The following is a 20,497-nucleotide window of genomic DNA, read 5'->3' as shown; positions in this document are numbered from 1 at the left end:
TTCGTTGAAACACAGGTGAAGGAGCCATCTCAAAAACCTGGTTTATTTGTCTGGGCCTTCCAAATATTAAGTATGGCTTACGAGCTTCCAACCTTTGCACCAAGGGGATATTTTTTAAGAGCACAAGGAAGGTGAAAATTGTGTGAAATCGGGAGAGAATTTCTCTCGCTTTAATCAAGATTTGAAATGTTTGAGGCTCTTTCGGCAGGTCCCTCGAGCCGAAGGGTTGCTGACGGTTGGGGGAAAAGAAAGTTGGGAGAGGCTTTTTTCAGACTTTGCCATTTCAAGCGGTTAAAAGGTCGTCCTCAACTTACGACCACGATTGGGCCTGGAATTTAGGTTTGTTAAGTAAGACATCGGTTGAAATTTTGCCTCATTTACGACCTCTTTTGTGCCACGGTTGTTAAGCGAAAATCACTGCAGTTAGAAAATCAGTCATGTGGTTTTTAAGTGAATCTGGTTTCTCCCAGATTGACGCTGCTTGTCGGACTGTCGCAAAAAGGGATTGTGTGACATGACAATCGCCGTACATGTGAGTCAGTTGTCAATCATCCGAATCTAAATCACAGGACTATAGGAATTCTGCAATGGTCTTAAGTGTGAAAAGTGGTCATCGTCACTTTTTTTTCAGTGCCGTTGTAACTTTGGACGGTCATTAAATGAACTGTTGTAAGTCGAGAACTACCTGTATTTTGCACACAGGTTGAGTGTGGTTTGAATCAAGGGATTGGTTTCTATCCACAGCCCAAGGAAGCTGTCGATGAAGGCTCCCGGGCTGGTCTAGAGAAGCTCAATCATGGTCTGGAGTCAAACTGGCATTGCAACACAACCATTAAGGAAAAGCAGCTTGTGAGAACTGCCTTAAACATGGTTCCAAGACACACACACACACACACACACACACAGATCTCTTCTGTGCTTCAAACTGGCTTTGCCTCTAGTGAGCTGGGTGGTGCAAAGCCCATCCTCTCCCTCAGTTTTGGAGCTGTTTGAATAACTTGACATGTCCTTTTGTGTGTGTGTGTGTGTGTGTGTGTGTGTGTGTGTGTGTGTGTGTGTGTTAGAGAAAGGGAGGGGGGAGGAATGTGCTCCTGTCAATCCAGCAGGAAGTCTGCTTTTTCACAAAAGTGCTGGGTCTTTTTTTAACTTAGCTGTCAAGGATGCTATGGCCACCCTTCAAAAGAGATCAAGGATGAGGAATTTAAAAAAGAAGGAAAACAAAAAAGAAAAAGGAAAGAAAGAAAGAAAGAAAGAAAGAAAGAAAGAAAGAAAGAAAGAAAGAAAGAAAGAAAGAAAGAAAGAAAGAAAGAAAGAAAGAAAGAAAGAGGGAGAAAGAAAGAAAGAAAGAAAGAAAGAAAAGAAAAGGGAGGGAGGGAGGAAAGAAAGAGAAAGAAAGAGAAGGAAGGAAGGAAGGAAGGAAGGAAGGAAGGAAGGAGAAGGAAGGAAAAAGAGAGAGAAAAGGGAGGGAGAGAGAGAAAGAGAAAGAAAGGAAGGAAAGAAGGAAGGAGAAAGAAGAAATAAAAAGAAAGACAGAAAGAAAGAAAGAAGAAGAAAAAGAAAGAGAGAGAAAAAAGGAGGGAGAGAGAGAAAGAAAGAAAGGAAGGAAGGAAGAAAGAAAGAGAGAAAGGGGAAGGAAAGAAGGAAGGAAGGAGAAAGAAGAAAGAAAAGAAACAGACAGAAAAGAGAAGGAAAGAAAGAAAGAGAGAAAAAGGAGGGGAGAGAGAAAGAGAGAAAGAAAGAGGAAGGATAACAGATAATCAGAGTTGGAAGGGACCTTGTAGGTCATCTAGTCCAACCCCCACCCAAGCGGGGCAACCCTACACCATTTCAGACAGATGAGAGTCCAATCACTTCTTGAAAGTCTCAAGGGATGAAGCTCCCACAACTTCCGAGGGCAACTTCTGTTCCAAAGAAGGAAGGAAGGAAGGAAGGAAGGAAGGAAGGAAGGAAGGAAGGAAGGAAGGAAGGGAGGGAGGGAGGGAGGGAGGGAGGGAGGGAAGGAGGAAGGGAAAGAAAGAAAGAAAGAAAGAAAGAAAGAAAGAAAGAAAGAAAGAAAGAAAGAAAGAAAGAAAGAAAGAAAGAAAGAAGGAAGGAAGGAAGGAAGGCAGGCAGGAAGGAAGGAAGGAAGGAAGGAGGGAGGGAGGGAGGGAAGGAAGGAAGGAAGGAAGGAGGGAGGGAGGGAGGAAGGAAGGGAAGGAAGGAAAGAAAGAAAGAAAGAAAGAAAGAAAGAAAGAAAGAAAGAAAGAAAGAAAGAAAGAAAGAAAGAAAGAAAGAAAGGAAAGAAAGAAAGAAAGAAAGAAAGAAAGAAAGAAAAGAAAAGAAAAGGTCACCCTACTGGGTGAGGAAAGAGCCGGAAGCCCTGGGAAGCCTCACTCGGTATCTGACAGCAGAGACAGGAGGGCGTTGGGGGCGGGAGGAAACCCACCCAACTTTGTGAAAGTGTTTAAAAATAACTTGGAAAGGCCGGAGGGGGGAAAGTATTCCAGGAATCCCATGGAAAGACAATGCAAAGTGCCTAGAAGGGGGACCGGAGCTCCTTCCTTCCTGGCTCTGGAAGGATGGTGGGAATCCTGGACTCGCCCCTTGCAAAGGATCCAATCCCCCCACCCCCCGAAGAGACCCGGGCGGGCGGCCTGGTGAGTGACAGGCAGGAGGGACGCCCAGCGGGAAGGGTCCTACAGGTCACTCCGGAGTCACAACAGCTCGTTTAGGGACCGTTTGAAGTTACGATGACACTGGAAAAAAAGTGATTTCAAATTATTGTTCACGCTGACGACCGCTGCACCATGGGTCACCTGATCAAAATACCGCCCCTCGCCACCGACTCACATTTATGACGCTCACAGCGTCCCCGGGATCCCCCCCCTTTCCGACGCGCGAAGCCAACAGGGGAGCCCGATTTGCTTAACAACGGGGTTAACTTGCTGAACAATTGCAGGGATTCTCGCTTAACGAACGTGGCAAGAACCGTCATAAAATGTGTGCGCCAAAACTCCCCGGCCCCATGGTCTCTCTCCCCTTAGCCACGTCCATTTGGGGGCCTCAAATAGTGGGTCGTACGTCGAGGATGATTGATATTTGGAGCAAACCGGGATGGTCTTATTTTTCCTGGGTTTGGGTGGGCAGCAAAGTTTGGTTTTTCTCATTTATTTTGGTTTTTAAAAAACGAGCCCCTCCTCGTTTGAAAGGGTTTGGGCTATAATTCTCTGCAAGCTGGCATTCCCCGTTCAGTCCTGGGGTTCTGACCCAGGCCTCGTAAACCGTAAGGATGCTCAAACTGGTCTTAAAAGCAAAACCTATTTTATTGCAAGGCTGGGAATTGTTTTCAAACAGTCCCTGAGATAAGCATCCACCTTTCAGTTCTGTGAAGTGCTGCCAAAAATAGAAGTTTTAACTAGATTAACTTCCAATTAACTAGAACAGAAACCAACAGGGTTTCACAAGAAAAACCAAATGAAGTACAAGGAGCTTCGACGACGACTCTGGACCGAGCACGCTAGTTTGCTTCCTGCAAAGGTTTCATCACCTTGGCCTGACTTTTATCCCTTAGGGGAGGGGCAATCCCCTCCTAGCCTTACTCCCGATTTCGCCCCTTTTGTCTCAGCTGCTCTCGCCTTCTAGCAGTTCTGTGCACACGCACACTGGGAACAGGCTCCCCTGGTTCCTCGGCCTCGCTGTGGCCAGACTCCGAAGCACCCGACTCCCAGACGGTCCTGACCCCATCTCTGCCATCGGACGCAGGACCCTCATCTGACTCCTCTCCAGACTCCCTGACTGGTCCTCGTTCTTAGCCCACCGTCCGATTCCGCGGCCATCTGCACCAGTTGCCAGCGAACCCACAACACCCGGGGGGGTCCCTGGAAGGCGAGCCCCCTCCCCTTCTTGAAGCAGCCCTTTGTGAAGCGCTCAACTTACGTGTAGGAGCAGCACCGCAGCCAGGAAAGACTGCCCCTGGCAGTAGCCGATCTCTTCATCGTAGACAGAATAGGCCTGGGGAAGGAATTGGCGAGAACATCCATCAGGCCACGCTGGGAGTGGCCCGCCAGCCGTGTCTCCTAGGCCACGCTCTGCGACTGATATTGACAGAGTTGGAAGGGACCTTGTAGGTCATCTAGTCCAACCCCCACCCTGCCTAAGCAGGAGACCCTACACCATTTCTGACAGGTGGCAGTCGAGTCTCTTCTTGAAAGCCTCCAGGGATGAAGCTCCTGCAACTTCCGAAGGCAGCTTCTGTTTCAACTGGTTGATTGTTCTCACTGTCAGAAAGTTTCTTCTTATCTCCAGGTTTAAATCTCTCCTTGTTCAGTTTCCATCCATTATTCCTTGCCTGGCCTTCAGGTGCTTTGGAAGACAGCATGACCCCCTCCTCCTCTCTGTGGCAGCCCCTCAAATATTGGAAGATGCTCTCCTGTCTCCCCTGGTCCTTCTCTTCCCTAGACTAGCCAAGCCCACTTCCTGCATCCATTCATCGTCTGTTTGAGCCTCCAGGTTATCTTGGTTGCTCTTCTCTGCCCTCTTTCCAGTGTCTCAACCTCTTTTTTATAGTGCAGTGACTAAAACTGGATGCAGTACTCTAGGTGTGGTCTTACTAAGGCTTTATCGAGTGGGATTAGTATATCCTGTGATCTTGTTTCAATCCCTCTGTTAATACAACTTAGGATTGCATTGGCTTTTTTGGCTGCCTCCACACACTGCTGGCTCATATTTAACAGGTTGTCCACTAAGACTCCAGCCAGTGACTGGACTTGGTGGTCGAAGAAGAGAAAGGGGTTCTCAGGAGCCAAGCTCGGAATTTTAGCCTTTGCCAAGGAAAGAGGGCGGGCGGGCATCAACCAGGCGCACGGCGCCCTTAAGCCCCTCGTCCATTGATGCCCTTTGGGCAGTGGCGGGGTTCAAATTTTTTTTACTACCGGTTCTGTGGGCGTGGCTTGGTGAGCGTGGTAGGAGAAAGTTACTGCAAAATCCCCCTTCCCTCCCCACCCCACTAACCTGCTTTCCCTTCCCTTCCACTAACCTGCTTTCCAGCTCCATTCTCCTGTGCAGGGCAACCAAAGGAAACCCAGCCGATCAACTGGGACTCAATGGGAGGCAGAGAAGAGATGGGGTTGGCGGGGTCAATCGGAGGTGGGATTGGCTGCTTCTCTGAACGACTCAAAATTTCTGCTACCGGTTCTCCAGAACCAGTCAGAACCAGCTGAATACCCACCTCTGTCTTTTGGGGAACCAAAGCTCTACCGCTTTCTTCAAAGGCCGAGCAGAAACCGTTGATTGGCGTGTGCTGGGCACGGCTCGTCTCTGCTAATGGCCCTTTTTCGACAGGGTGCTTTGGAGGGGGCCAGGAAGATGCCCACTTCCCCCCAGGGAAGGGCAGAGGAGGCAGCTTTGGAAAGGCCAAATTCAAAGAGCCGGCCAGACGAAGGGAAGCGATCAAAAGAGACGCCAGCCGGGCTTCCAACCTGCTAATTACCTCCGGCGGCATTTGATCTATGGGCTTCTACCTTATGATGCCATGTGTTTTATCTCAGGGGGGTGGGGGGGGGGAGGGGGGTGGAAGGGACACTGCTTCCTTTCTGGATCCCCTCTGGCCCGAAGGAAGCATCCAGCAACGGCTGAGGTCGATCCCCAGATGGGTACTGCAGTCCCTGGAAGGCGGCCAGACTGAGGCGCCAGGCGCGGTTCCACGCGTCTCTGCCAACTCCCGTTCCCATCGGGCTGTCCCTGAATCGCGGCCCAAGGAGAGACGAAGCGCCCCGTCCCTCCCCCGAGGATGGCAACGCTTTGTGGGTACCTTGCATATTTTGTACAGCGAGTCCTGACCGTCTCCTCCGGTGTCCTTGAAGTAGTCGTGGGCAGGGAAGGTCCGGTTGATGTCTCGGGTGATGGCGCTGTCCTGGGGAGACTCCTGCAAAGCCGAGAGGAAGAAGGAGGAGGAACAGAATTAACAGGGCTGGAAGGGACCTTGGAGGTCCTCTAGTCCAGCCCTAGACCAGTGGTGGCTATCCTTTTTCGGCTCCTCTGCTGATAATTGCGCGCCACCCAGAAGACAATGCCTGCTGGCCACCGCACGCCCCCTCTGCACATGCGCGTTCAACCCCCTCTCGTGCACCACACATCTGAGCATACGTGCACGTCTCCCATGCACCCTCCCTCCGCCCTCTGCGCCTGCGCGCCAGGTACCCAACAATCAGCTGTCGGGTGGCGGCAACCGCGTATGTGCAGCGGAGCTCGTCCAGGCAATCTCTTGCATGCCATCGGTTCGCCAACACCCCCCTCTCCCATCTCAGACCAGCGACTGTCCAGTCTCTTCTTAAAAACCTCCAGTGATGGAGCACAACACAACTTCAGGTGGCCAGCTGTTCCACTGGTTAATATAATAATAATCAGAATAGAGTTGGAAGGGACCCGGGAGGTCTTCTAGTCCAACCCCTTGCTCAGACAGGAAACCCTATATCATTTCAGACAAACGGTTAGCCAATCTCTTCTAAAAAAAAACCTCCAGGGTTGGAGCATTTACAGCTTCTGGAGGCAAATTGTTCCACCTATTAATTGTTCTCACTGTCAGGAAATTTCTCCTTAGTTCTAAGTGGCTTCTCTCCTCGATCAGTTTCCATTTGTTGCTTCTTGTCCTGCCTGGAGACACACACGCACACACACACCGTTCTTTGTGGCAGCCCCTCAAATACTGGAAGACTGCTATCATGTCACCCCTACTCCTTCTTTTTCACTAGACTAGCCAAACCCAAATCCTGCACCGTTCTTCCTAGGTTTGAGCCTCCAGTCCCCTAATCATTTGTGTTGCTCTTCTCTGCACTCTTTCTAGAGTTTCAACATCTTTTTTTTACATCGTGGTGGTCAAAACTGGATGCAGGACTCTGGGTGTGGTCTTACTAAGGCATTATAAAATTGTATACTTAATCAGAATAGAGCTGGAAGGGACCTTGGAGGTCTTCTAGTCCAGCCCTCTGCTTAAGCAGGAGAAACTACACACCATCTCAGACAAATACATGGCTGTCCAGTCTCTTCTTAAAAACCTCCAGGGATGAAGCGCCTACAACTTCTGGTGGCAAGCTGTCCCACTGGTTCCTTGTCCTCCCTGTGGGGAAGATTCTCCTTAATTCCAGGTTGCTTCTCTCCTTGGTTAGTTTCCATCCATTGTTTTTTTCTCCTGCCCTCTGGAAAATAATCTGACCCCCCCTCTTCATGCAGTCTTGATTCTATCCCTTCTATTAAGGCAGAAAGGGAGACGGTAAATTTGGGGCCTCGGCAGCCGCCTGAGGCCTAAAGATCTGGCAAATTCTGCTTCCAACAAGGAGCACGAGATCTTCCCCCTTGTTGAAGGTCGTGAGAAAGCACCGACCGTCAGGATAAACAGAGCTGAAGGCAGGAAAAAAAAATATCACCTGGGCTTCCTTCCTGCCTGGGGGAGAAGTTAATTCTTTGGAGGTCTGTTAAGAAGGGAAGGGGGGGGAAACCCACATACCCCACCCAACACCCCTTCCACGGACTTCTTACCCTGCAATATGGCTTAGCCAGAGGTTTTTCAAGCATTGATGAGCAATACCAGGAAAAAGTCCAGTGAGGAAGGAAGGAGCTGCTTAAACATCCATGCTGAGACCAATCGGCCCATGGAACAGAAGTTGCCTTCGGAAGTTGTGGGAGCTTCATCCCTGGAGGCTTTTAAGAAGAGACCCGACTGCCATCTGTCTGTCAGAAATGGTGGATGGGGCTCTTGCTTGGGCCTGGGGTTGGACTAGATGACCTACAAGGTCCCTTCCAACTCTGTTAATCTGTAAGTCAGTTAAGCACGAGCGGAAGGAATCTAGATGTTCTCGGATCTTCTCTCGCCCACCATTAGCAGCCATGTTTGAAGACCGCCATCTTTGGCCTGGCTGGCTTCCAAAGCCCCCAACCCATCCCAAGTCGTACCCCCATCGGAGTCTTAAGTGAAGGAACTGAGTGAAATTTCAGGCCAGGAGAGAAACCCAGAAGGATGAATTCACACTTACAAATCCAACTTCCTTAATCGACGAGTCTCGAACTGCTTAGGCATCAAGGACGGATTCAATCAATCAGAATAGAGCTGGAAGGCACCTTGGAGATCTTCTAGTCCAACCCCCTGCTCCCCCTGCAGGAGACCCTACACCATTTCAGACAAGTGACTGCCCGGTCTCTTCTTGAAAACCTCCAGTGATGGAGCTCCTACAACTTCTTGTTGCAAGCCATTCCACTGGTTAATTGTCCTCCCTGTTAGGAAGTTTCTCCTCAATTCCAGGTTGCTTCTCTCCTTGGTTAGTTTCCATCCATTATTCCTTGTCTGGCTTTCATGTGCTTTGGACAATAAGTGGACCCCCCTCTTCTTTGTGGCAGCCCCTCAAATACTGGAATGCTGCTATCATGTCCCCCCTACTTTTCTCTACCCTGGCCAAACATAAATCCTACAACTGTTCTTCGTATGCTTTAGTTTCCAGGCCTTTAATCATCTTAGTTGCTCTTCTTTGCACTTTTAACAGATTTAACAGATTAGCAAAGTTGGAAGGGACCTTGTAAGTCATCTAGCCCAACCCTTCGCCCAAGCAGGAGACCCTACGCCATTTCTGACAGACGGCAGTCCAGTCTCTTCTTGAAAGCCTCCAGGGATGAAGCTCCCACAACTTCCGAAGGCAACTTCGGTTCCACTGGATTGATTGTTCTCCCTGTCAGAAAATTCCTCCTTATTTCCAAGTTGAATCTCTCCTTGATCAGTTTCCATCCATTGTTCCTTGTCTGGCCTTCAGGTGCTTTGGAAAACAGGTTGACCCCCTCCTCCTCTCTGTGGCAGCCCCTCAAATATTGGAAGATGCTCTCCTGTCTCCCCTGGTCCTTCTCTTCCCTAGACTAGCCAGGCCCAGTTCCTGCAACCGTTCATATGTTTTAGCCTCCAATCCCCTTATCATCCTGGTTGCTCTTCTCTGCCCTCTTTCTAGAGTCTCAACCTCTTTTTTCTAGTGTGGTGACCAAAACTGGATGCGGGACTCTAGGTGTGGTCTTACTAAGGCTTTGTAGAGTGGTAGAAGTAGTAGTGCCTCCCTTGATCTTGATCTTTTTCCAAAGTCTCAATATCTTTGTTGAGACATCTGCTTCTCAGGTCTTGGTGGAGGGTTGGGGGGGGGGGGGTAGATTGACCCCCACCTCCAAAAGTGGAGACAGACAGGTTCCACTCTCTCCAGAGGCCAGAACACAGGGGCCAATGAGGCACCATCAGATGATTCAACCTTCCCAAACCTCACTGGGAATTGTTCTTCTTTTTTGCAAGGTCAACCTCTGGACTAGTACCGGTGGGGTGGCAGCTTCCACTGGCGTGCAGAGAAATGCCACATGTGTGGGGCAAGAACACCAAACTCCCATCCAATCCGAGGCCAACCTTCTGGGCGACAGGGGACCAGGACGGAAAGGTTGAGTTGAAACGCTGCCTCTTAATAGAATGGGGGCACCGCATGACCATTTTTGATGGTTAGCAGAGGTCTTAGGAACGGGCATCCATGCTACACCCACACAGAAATGTTCTTGCTACTGGAACATGTTGGTTTAGTGAGCAAGAGAAAGAGACCGGAAAGGAAAAAGTTTTTTTTTTTTTTTAAAGCCAGCTGGGATTCAATAATACAAACAAGGCCAGCTCGGCCATTGTGTGACTAGGAATCCTATTTTTATAGCTGGCTGGGAGAAAGGTCCCTGCCAGACCAGCTCAGGCTTCCGGGGCTGAAAAAAGGAAGGGAAGGGAAGAAAGGAAAGGAGAGGAGAGGGAGAGGGAAGGACAGAGGGAGAGGAGAGGAGAGGGGGAAGGACAGGGACAGGAAAAAATGGAAAAAGGAAGAGGAAGGAGGAAAGGAAAGGAAAGGAAAGGAAAGGAAAGGAGGAAGGGGACAGGAAAGGGGAAAGGAAAGGAAATGAAATGGAAAAAAGGGGAAAGGAAGGGAAAGGAAGGAAAGGAAAGGAAAGGAAAGGAAAGGAAGGAAAGGAAAGGAAAGGAAAGGAAAGGAAAGGAAAGGAAAAGGAAAGGAAAGGAAAGGAAAGGAAAGGAAAAAGGAAAGGAAAGGAAAGGAAAGGAAAGGAAAGGAAAGGAAAGGAAAGGAAGGAAAGGAAAGGAAAGGAAGGGAAGGAAGGGGAAAGAAGGGAAGGGTGGGAGGGAAAGGAAAGGGTAAGAAAGGAGAGAGAAAGGAGAGGCCCACTAAAAGTGGAGATTTCAAATTTAGAATATTGCAAAAGGATGTTCGGGGTCAGTCGAGGGTTATTTTCATTTCGCAACCTCTAAGGATGTGAAAAGGGGAAGTTGAGGGTTGGTCTGAAGAAACTTCTTGGAGGAGAAGTGAAATGTCTTCAAAGAAAAAGCACTTTTGGGACAAGCATGACCTGGAGGACTGAGAATCTCTACAGACTTTAGAGCAGGGGTCGCCAACCTTTTGGACCTCAGCGACCACCAAACTCATAATTTTAAATCCCACGGACCACTAATATGAATTTTGACTCAGGGTGGCTTGCTGACGTTTTCCCAGGGTCTCTGCAGAAAGCAGCAGAGACCCTGGGAAAATCCCCCTAAAAAGTCTGTAAGAAAATTCTCCGCCCCATTTTCCTACCAATCGATCATTCTTTATTTGGGACCAGCTCCGTTCTCAGGGGGAGAGAGAGGGAAGGAGAGACTTTTGGCTTCATGCAAGGAAAGCAGCAGAAGCCTTTCTTTCTCTCCCCCAAACTACACCAGAAATGAGTCTCTGCTGGTGCAGCCTCTTGGAGCAGGAGGCCTTGTAGGGTCCCAAAGACTCATTTCGGGCAGAGTTTGGGGGAGAGAAAGAAAGACTTTGGCTGCTTTCCTTGCGTGCAGCCAAAAGCAGAAGAAGAAGTGGAAAGAAGCAGCCGGTGGCCAGGCAAGGCAAGTGGGGCAAGTCCCCTCACCCTCCATCCTTTCCCCCTTCCCCTCACTACCTCGGGTTGTTCGCAATGCAAGCAACGCAAGGCTTGTGTTCCCGCGGGCCATGTGGGTGACGCAGCCTTGTGTTCCTGCACAGCCTGGATTAATTGCTTTGGGGGGGGACATTTCTCTGTGGACCACCATTTTCTCGCGGGCTACCAGTGGTCCCCGGCCCACCGGTTGGCGGCCACTGCTTTGGAGTGGTTTCCTTCTGACTGGGAACTGAGTGATTTCATCTCCAGCCCTTCTCTCTTACGCCTTAAGAAGCCCACACAGGAAGTTGAGTATTCTTAAGACATGGAATTAGTCACCCTGAAAAAAAAAAGGAGTGGCCAGCAACCACCCTTTCACCCCGTGCCCTGCTGGATCCAACCAACAAAAGTGAGAGCAGGTGGGAAGGACCCGGCTTGGGCATTCTTGGGAACAATAAAGTTACAATAAGCCATTGTTTCAGGCCAAATATGGCAATAAACCCCGTTCTAAAAATAAGAGGAAATCCCCAAGTGATGCCAGCCTTTTCAGCTGTGCTCCTGTTCCTTTTAGGGCTCAAGTTTCCCACAAGAAAAATCCCAAAGAGGCTCTTGGTGAAAAGCCCTCCGGATATGCGGGCGGCAGACCGAAGGCAGCTGGGGGAGAAAAAGGGTGCTGCACCCCTAAAGGCAGCGTGAAAGGGTGGGGGAGTTCTCTCTATGGGTGTGCAGGAGATGTGGGGGGGTGTTGAGAAAAGTAGAAGATCAGAAAGATCGATGTGGCAATGTGACAGTCATCCCTAATGCTCTGCCCCCCAGTTTCTAAAAGGACATTAAAATAAAAATAGGAGGGGAGAGGAGAGGGAAGGGAAGGGAAGGGAAAGTAAAGGAAGGGAGAGGAAAGGGATGGGAGGAAAGGAAAGGAAAGGAAGGGAAAGGAAAGGAAAGGAAAGGAAAGGAAAGGAAAGGAAAGGAAAGGAAAGGAAAGGAAAGGAAAGGGAAAGGAAAAGAAAAGAAAAGAAAAGAAAAGAAAAGAAAGGAAAGGAAAGGAAAGGAAAGGAAAGGGAAAGGAAAAGAAAGGAAAGGAAAAAGGAAAAGGAAAAGAAAGGGAAAGGAAAGGAAAGGGGAAAGGAAAGGAAAGGAAAGGGGAAAGGAAAGAAAAAGAAAGGGAAAGGAAAGGAAAAGAAAGGGAAAGGAAAAGAAAAGAAAAGAAAGGAAAGGAAAGGAAAAGAAAAGGAAAGGAAAAAGGAAAAGGAAAAGAAAGGGAAAGGAAAGGAAAGGAAAAGAAAGAGAAAGGAAAGGAAAAGAAGTGCACAGTGAGGTAAGTTTGCCTGCAGCTCATGTGTCAGCACAAATGGGTCTGCGTGCCACTTGTGGCACATGGGCCATAGGTTCGCCATCATGGGACTACTCAGTTACCTAAAATGGGATAGGTTCTCCTGCTTGAGCAGGGGGCTGGACTAGAAGACCTCCAAGGTCCCTTCCAGCTCTATTCTGTTCTACTCGAATTCCACCCGAAAGGGAAGATGCATGCAATGTTAAATTGGACATCCTTCAGCCCGCTATCTAAAAATGGGGCGTGCCCAGGTAGCTTTTAGCTCTGGACCTTCCTGAAAAAAGCTCGTTTCTCTCCGGGGTGAAGAAGCTCCTGCCTCCTTTTTCCCCTGAGGACCTGAAGCCTTTTTGGACTTTAAGGACGGCTCCTGCGTGATATCGGGATCTCTCTTAGGGAAGGAGAGGAGAGGCTGCTGTGAAAACCTGTTAGGGATTGGGAAAGGATGGGAAGGAGGGAAGGAGGGGAACTGATGGAGCCCTTTTCGAAGTTGTGCCTCCTGAGCTGAATACTCTGAGGTGCTGTCTGAGCTGGGTGGGTTTTCTTGCAGGCGTTTCATTACCTAGCCAGGTAATATCATCAGTGGGAGGAGGAAGAAGAGGAGGAGGAAGGAAGGGAGGGAGGGAGAGAGGGAGGAAGGAAAGATAAGGAGGAGGAGGACTGTGGAGCCCTTGGTGCTCTCTGAGGTTGGTGGTTTTCTTGCAGGCGTTTCATTACCTAGCCGGGTAACATCATCAGCGAGGAGAGGGGGAGGGGGAGGAAAGGAAGGAAGAAGGAAAGGAAAGGAAAGGAAAGGAAAGGAAAGGAAAGGAAAGGAAAGGAAAGGAAAAAAGAAAAGAAAAGAAAAGAGAAAGAAAAGAGAAAGAAAAGGAGGAGGAGGACTGTGGGGTCCTTGGTGCTCTCTGAGGTTGGTGGTTTTCTTGTAGATGTTGCCCTCCCCTTCCTTCCTTCCTTCTCCTCTTCCTCCTCCTCCCACTGATGATGTTACCTAGCTAGGTAATGAAACGTCTTGAAGAAACCTACCAAGTTCAGAGAGCACCAAGGATCCCACAGTCCTCCCTCCTTCCTTCGTTCCTTCCTTTCCTTCCTTCCTTCGTTCCTTCCTTCCCTCCTTCCTTCCTTCCTTTCCTTCCTTCCTTTGTTCCTTCCTACCTTCCTTCCTTCCTTCCTTCCTTCCTTCCTTCCTTCCTTCCTTCCTCCTTCCTTCCTTCCTTGCTTCTTATTCTGATCTCCTTCCTTCCTTCCTTCCTTCCTTCCTTCCTTCCTTCCTTCCTTCCCTTCCTTCCTTCCTTCCTTCCTTCCTTCCTTCCTTCCTTCCTTCCTTCCTTCCTTCCTTCCTTCCTTCCTTCCTTCCTTCCTTCCTTCCTTCCTTCCTTCCTTTCCTTCCTTCCTTCCTTCCTTCCTTCCTTCCTTCCTTCCTTCCTTCCTTCCTTCCTTCCTTCCTTCCTTCCTTCCTTCCTTCCTTCCTCTCTGATGATGTTACCTACCTAGGTTATGAAACGTCTGCCAAAACAACAACAACCAACCGAGCTCAGAGGGTAACCAAGGACCCCTCCTCTCGACCCTGAGCTATAAATATTCTCCTTTCTTGGTCAATCCTTTTTTTTCCTTGTGACCCAAATCGAAAGCCGGAGACCCGAGCATGAAGCGAAACGTCCCAGGGACATATCCCACAGACCGAGCGGAGGAAGGACGGAGGGCCATGGCAGCATTTCGCACGCCAGGCCTCCCTGCCAAGCAAAACACACACACGACTCCTTTTGGGGACAAAAGCGCCAGATCTTTTCCTGCCAGTAAGAATGGGGTGGCATTTCAGAGGCGTCTCCAGGGAGCCGGGAGCTGCGCTGGGAATAAAAGCATGTATTTTTGGTTTTACACGGAAACCTCCCAAGTCCTGCAAAACCTGGACTCTTTGGAAAGGCGGCGAAAACCCACGAGACACAATGATTGTCCAAGGATCAAGTGTGTAAAAGTTCCTGCGCTATAATGACAGGAATTGGGTTTATTTTTATTGTGCTTTTGGCCCTTTCGAGTTGTTAGCAACGCAGTAAAAAAAGAGATTTTCTGTCTAGGAAATAAAAATCACCCACGACGGATGGTTTGAAATTGCTTCTTGTCATCTCTGTACCTGTCCAGAAAGAATAAGCACTGCCTGTTTATTTTCCCAGCAAATTAAGATAAACTTAGATATTTTTTCTCTTTTTTAAAAAAAAAAGGCTGGATACTCCAGCTGTCATGACAGGTATAAAACAGGGCATAGGGAATGACATTTGTTGTTCTTTTACACAACTAAATACGGCTGGCTTTAAATTATGCAGCAAAGCGTGTTAACCCCTATCTACCACAAATTCAAAAAGAAAAAAAAAAGAAACAGAAAGAAATCTTCAGAGATTCAGTTTATTCAGTTCTTGGTGGATCCCTCTGAGCCTCTAAGCTCCCGATGAGAACCACAATTAGCCTCCCCCAATCCTGAATTTTCTCCCTCTCCTTTTGCTCTGGCCTTAAGTCAGAAGCTGCTGCTGTGTTTTGTGGCTCTGTCAAGCTCCGAGGGATTTGTTGGTCTGGGATTAGAGAATAAGGGGCCTTGGAGGTCTTCTAGTCCAACCCCCTGCTCAAGCAGGAGACCCTATCCCATGCCAGACAAGTGACTGTCCAGTCTCTCTAAAACCTCCAGGGATGAAGCGCCCACAACTTCTGGTGGCAAGCTGTTCCACTGGTTCATTGTCCTGTTAGGAAGTCTCTCCTTAATTCCAGGTTGCTTCTCTCCTTGATTAGTTTCCAATCATTATTTCTTGTCCTGCCTTCAGGTGCTTTGTAGAATAATTTGACCCCCTCTTCTCTGTGGCAGCCCCTCAAATACTGGAATGCTGCTATCATGTCCCCCCTAAAAGTCCTATTTTCTCTAGACTGGCCAAACCCAAATCCTGCAACCGTTCTTCATATGTTTTAGTCTCCAGGCCTTTAATCATCTTAGTTTCTCTTCTCTGCACTTTTTCCAAAGTCTCAACGTCTTTTTTTTTTTTTTTTTGTAACGTGGTGACCAAACCTGGATGTATTGTTTCAGCCTCTCTCATAAAAGCTTTGATTTTCTCTCTCCGTAAAGAAAGATCGCTGCGTTTGAGATGGTTACACCCCGAGCTTAAAGCCTGGGATCGGGGTATCTTCCTGCCCCCCCTCACCCCACAAAAAAATTGGTATGCTACTGCTTATTTCTTGGAATTGCTCTTTGAGCCAAATGGGGGGAGGCCTCTGAATTTGATAAAATAATAGATAAATACGAATGCAGGCTCCAAGCTGAAACTTCAGCCTGTGCCAACGCGTGCTGGTTCGAGAGATTTTGGCACACACACACACACAAACACACACACACAGAGGTATCTCTTCTCTGCTTCCCAGGGCAGCCGGGAGAGCGAAGGGGATATTACGAAGCCCCCAGACCCAGCGGGCATTCCTTTCGTGCCTGCAGTAAACACAGCCTAACCTCCTGGTGTTGGATCCAGCACAGCCCTGGACTGAGCTGGATCATAAATTCTCAAATCCAGGTTTTGGTTTTTTTAAAAAAATGACACTATGAAGGGTTCCTGTAACAGGCAACATCCAGACAAACCAGGTTAATGCAAGAGGCAAGAGATGGTTCCTGACAGTAGGACGAAAACCATGCATTCTCCAGCCCCGTTTTTTTAGCTTATGAGAACCTGGCCATTCACGACGTAGTTTGGCCAGGTTCTTCACAGCCACGTAAAATTTCTTTCCCCCCCCCCTGCCCATCCCAAAATCCCCTCCTTTCTTTCCTGGTGGCAAAAGGGTAATTGGCCACCTCACACAAAACACCGCAAGAGCTCCTTCATTCCAGCAAGGCAAACATGGGCCAGCTTGTCCTGCGTTTTTAAAGCTCAACGGGAAGCAAGTATTTAAAATATAGGATACGTTTCGAAAAAGACCTTAGTGAGATCTCAGTGATTGGTCTGCAGATGGGTGAAGATGGAGACAAGCGAGACTTAAATTGGCTTGCAAGCAAGGGGTCTGAACTTAAGAAAGGCAAAGGAAAAAGGAAGACTTGTTTAAACTGAAAACTCCCATTTGGCACCAGCCTCCTGCTTCTAACAAGGGGCAGGGAAAAAGCCGTGAGAACCAGTTCCCTGCAGACATTGGTATTCCAAGGTAGACTCTCCCTGCTCCTGGCAGTTCCATATAAACCTTATTGGACTAGCGGCCACTGATAAAGATAGCTTTGCCTTCCCTTCTGTGAAGCGTTCATAGCGATAGCAAACTCTCAGCCAGACACAGCAGCCTCAATCTTTCTGAGCCAAAATCGGGCCAGTTTCTCTCTAGATCAAAAGTGGATATTTAGCAAGAGATGGCCTGGTTGATTAAGCACAGCAATGTCGTCTGAATACGAAACTGTATTTTTTTCCCCCCGCCCCAATTGCAGGCAGTGCCTGAGTTGTATCCTACTAGAATGTGAATCAGGTTGAATACCTGGCTGTTTTCTTAAAACGGGACAGGTAAGTTACACACAAATACATCCTTTTTGCATTTCACCGTGATCAGAATTTAGAAGCATTTTCAACAAGATTTCGAACTTCCAGGGTTTCAAATCAGGATCCCCACATAAAACATTCTCTGAACTCGACTTTCCCAAAGTTCTTTCTTTCCCTACCACAGCGATCAGGAACATAGAAATATGTTTGTTTGTTTTTTTAAAAAAAATGACACGCACAAGAGAAATTTGTTTTGCGAAACTTCCCCCAAAACAAGCCAAAACAAGCCCAAGCCGTCCTGAGGAACAGATGACTCCTGCACAACTGGCTGGCTTACCAAAATCGAAAACAAGGAAAAAGGACGAAATTAAAAAATAATAATAATTTTTTTTCCTTCTTCTCCTTCTCCGCTGGCTTAAATAAATAAATAAACAGGGGGAAAGGAAGAGAAGGGGGGGAAAAAAGAAAAAAGGAAACGCTTTTATTCATTTGCTAATTTTGGTCTGCTCCAAAGTCACTTGTTTTAACTACACAGATTTTTGGTTTTCTTTTTTTTCTTTTTTTTTTTTTTTTTTTTTTTTAAGAAAAATGCAAATACGGTACTTTTAAATCACAAATGAACAACCTGGTGAGATGGAGGGAGATGGGGGGAGGGAGGGGAGCCCCAAAAGGGATCTGGGGGTGGGGGGGAAGGAGGAATAACCACAGTTATAAAAAAGCCTAAGAGGAGAAACGGGCACACCGGAATCATTGGCTACAGGCACGGGTGGGTGAAGGGGGGAGAGCAGGGGAGGTGAAGTGAGGAGGGTGGGAGGGTCGAGAGGGACAATTGCTATTTGGACCCATAAGATTTCGAAACATACTTTGGCATATGCACAAAACAAAATCGAAAGAATACACTATTAAACCACAACTCCTTGCACAGAGACAAAAGAGCACAGACTTCCAAACATCAGGGCAAAAGAGGTGAGGGGGTCCCGGAGGGTCCATCCATTGAGTCACTCCAGGAAGAGACCCTCCCTCCCTCTATCCCTCCCCCTCCCTGGTCCCTGGTTTCCTGCTTCCACCTACCCACCCACCCCAAAAAAACCCCAGCAGCCCGTGCTGGTGGAAATCCTCAAAAATCCCCCTTTTTTTTTTGAGATTGGGAACGTGGTTTTCTGGGCCAGGGGGATGGCGAAGTCTCTCTCTGTCTCTCTCTCTCTCTCTTTTTGCACATCTGGAATGTCCTGAGTTCGGACAGAGGGGGAAGGGGGAGGGAAAGGGGGGAAGCCCCGTCAGGCGTGGCAGCCGTTGGAGGGTCTTTTGCTGCGGGAGGCGGAGGAGTCCTTGGCCGCCCTGTGCCGGGCGCACGGCATGCACAGGGCGCCCGAGAGGTGCTTCAACCCCTTCTGAAAGACACTGTTGGACAAGCTGTAGATGATGCAGTTGCAGAAGCTGTTGCTGATGGCCAGCCAGGTGGTGAAGAAAGCAGCCAGGCGGTTGTGGTACACCGAGGAGCTCTCCAGGAGGAAGTAGACGATGTAGGGGAGCCAGAGGATGTAGAAGACGCTGGTGATGCGCAGGAGGACCATGGCGTAGCGCTTGTCCGGGCACGGCTGCCCCTCGGACGGCTCCCCTTCCTGGGAGCTGAAGCGCACGCGCCGGTCGTTGATCTCCCGCGTGTGCTGCTGGCAGATGCGGAAGATGCTGAAGTAGGTGAAGCAGACCACCAAGGCGGCCGGCGCGTACAGCATGACCACGATGAAGAGGGTGAAGGCGGCCCGGGTGTCCCAGAAGTCGGCGCACCACCGGAAGATGTCCCCGTGGTAGCCGGGCTTCCCCCACTCGAAGAAAGCCGGCAGGAAGACGGCGCCCGAGTAGAGCCAGAGCAGCAGGATGCAGGCACGCAGGCGGCAGGGGGTGACCAGCGTGCCGTAGCTGAGGGGCTTGGTGATGGCGATGTAGCGGTCCAGGCTGATGCAGGCCAGCGAGGTCATGGAGACGCTCTTCAGCACCGAGACCACGTAGCCAAAGACCTTGCAGACCAGGGCCTCGGGCAGGAAGGCCACGGGGTGGTGGAGCAGAGAGAGGGAGGGCACCAGGCAGCTCACCCCCACCAGCAGGTCGGCGTAGGCCATGGTCTGGATGAAGTAGCTGGTGGTGTGGTGGTTGAGCAGCGGCGCGCAGTGGAAGACGAAGATGACCACCAAGTTGCCCGAGATGATGAGGACCGTGAGGAAGACGACGATGGTCACCTCCAGCAGGCAGATGTCCAGGCTCTCCGGGTAGCCCGAGGCCAGCAGGCAAAAGGGCCTCCCGAGGCCGTCCCCGCCGCTGCCGCCGCCTCCACTCCCATTCCCGGGGCTGCCGCCATCCAGGGAGGAGGCGTTCATCTTGCAATGGCGCCCACGGCCCCCCTCACGCCGGCGGCCGCTGCCCGGCTGCTGCACCGGCTGTCATTGCGGCAGCTCCTGCGTGCGTGACGGCGGTGGCTGCTTCCTCGGGGGAAGGCGAGGAGGAGTGTGGCGGCCACCCGGGCATTGTCCGCAATGCTCCCTCTTGGCTCGCTGCTTCTGCTGCTGCTGCTACTGCCGGCAGCCACCGCCCCCTCCTCCAGCTGGGCTGGCTGGCTGGCTGGCAGCAGGCGGCGGGGCTGCCACTGGGGGAGCAGAGGTGCGCTGCTGCTGCTGCTGCTGTACTGCTCTCCCGGCTGGAAGAGGAGGAGGAGGAGGAGGAGGAGGAGGCTGGCTGGAAGGTTAGGGAGGGGGAAGGAGGGGAGGGAGGCCGGGGGAGCCACGTGGGGGCGGTTCCTCCTGGAAGCTGAGGGAGGAAGAAAGAAGGGGACTTTTTACAGCATCCCTCCCTTCCTCCTCCACCCGCCCTTCCTCCCCGGATGCGCCAGGCGGCCTCCCCGCCCCCAACACTGCAGGAGAGGGGGAGAGGAGACGGGGGTGGGGGGGGGGCAGCTGCCCACCCGCTTCCCAGGATCTGGAGGAGGGATGCTCTGGAGACTGGCCCCCTCCTCCTCCTCCTCCTCCTCCTCCTCCTCCTCCTCCGCCTACCTGCCGCTGCTCCGAGGAGGACAAAGGCGAGCTCTCGCAGCCAGCCAGGGGACGGCGGTTGTGTGTGTGTGTCTGCCTGGGGTGCCCGCCTGGCAGAAGCAGGCAGCTGCCCACTGCAGGTCCAGAAAGGAAGGGGGGGGGGAAAGGCAAAGAAGCCCTGGGGCTGGTTCTCTCCGCCCAGCTGGCTCCTCCTGCGCGCTGGCTCGCTCTCCTCTGCTGCTGCCAAGCCCACCGCCCTGCAGAAAGTTTCCCTTGGCGTGGGGGTGGGTGGTGGGTGGGTGGGAGAGCCTTGACCAAACCCACCCATCCCCCGCCCCTGCCTCTCCGCTCTGCCCAGACTGGCGGGGGGCCTACCGAGGCAGTTGGGAGGCCGATCTCTCAAAACAGCCCAAGAAAGCAGCCGAAGGGGAATTGGGGGAGGATGCTAAGCCCCACCCCAGGTAAAAGCCCCCTCGGGAGAGGGCCCCCTCCCAAACGTCTTAACAGGGAGGACAATGAACCAGTGGAACGGCCTGCCACCCGAAGTTGTGGGCGCTTCATCGCTGGAGGTATTTAAGAGACCGGAGAGTCCCTTGTCTGAGATGGATCCAGGTCCTCCTACTTGAGGCTGGACTAGAAGACCTCCAAGGTCCCTTCCAGCTCTGTTATTCTCTAATTATCTCCCTCTCCCGGGTGCCTTTTAGCTGCCCTCTCAGCCAGAGAGAATCCCCCCGCAGAGCTGATCCTTC

General features: G+C 50.5%; 2 protein-coding genes across 2 annotated transcripts in view; both read right to left on the bottom strand.

Annotated features, from left to right (window-relative positions):
* RABGAP1 (RAB GTPase activating protein 1) overlaps positions 1-20,497 on the bottom strand; it is a 78,291-nt gene that overhangs the window by 21,575 nt on the left and 36,219 nt on the right. Inside the window, exons 14-15 of the mRNA XM_087943990.1 lie at positions 5,789-5,902; positions 3,916-3,990 (exon numbers count right to left, since the gene is read on the bottom strand). Coding sequence (XP_087800116.1) covers positions 3,916-3,990; positions 5,789-5,902 — 189 coding nt within the window. The remainder of the gene's footprint in view (positions 1-3,915; positions 3,991-5,788; positions 5,903-20,497) is intronic.
* On the bottom strand, positions 14,456-19,367 carry GPR21 (G protein-coupled receptor 21). Its single transcript, XM_087944365.1, has one exon. The coding sequence runs from the start codon at positions 19,098-19,100 to the stop codon at positions 18,003-18,005; it is 1,098 nt and encodes a 365-aa protein (XP_087800491.1). The 5' UTR covers positions 19,101-19,367; the 3' UTR covers positions 14,456-18,002.

The sequence above is a fragment of the Notechis scutatus genome, chromosome 15 (assembly GCF_049901735.1).
Source record: "Notechis scutatus isolate UNSWTSFEM ecotype Mainland chromosome 15, rNotScu1.2, whole genome shotgun sequence".
In the NCBI taxonomy this organism is placed as follows: Eukaryota; Metazoa; Chordata; class Lepidosauria; order Squamata; family Elapidae; genus Notechis; species Notechis scutatus.
Note: the sequence above shows the minus strand (reverse complement) of the source record. Positions and strands in the feature narration are given on the sequence as shown.

What these genes read in the sequence shown, in the direction of transcription:
- GPR21 (XM_087944365.1), bottom strand. Translation starts at nt 19,100, where the DNA reads ATGAACGCCTCCTCCCTGGATGGCGGCAGCCCCGGGAATGGGAGTGGA.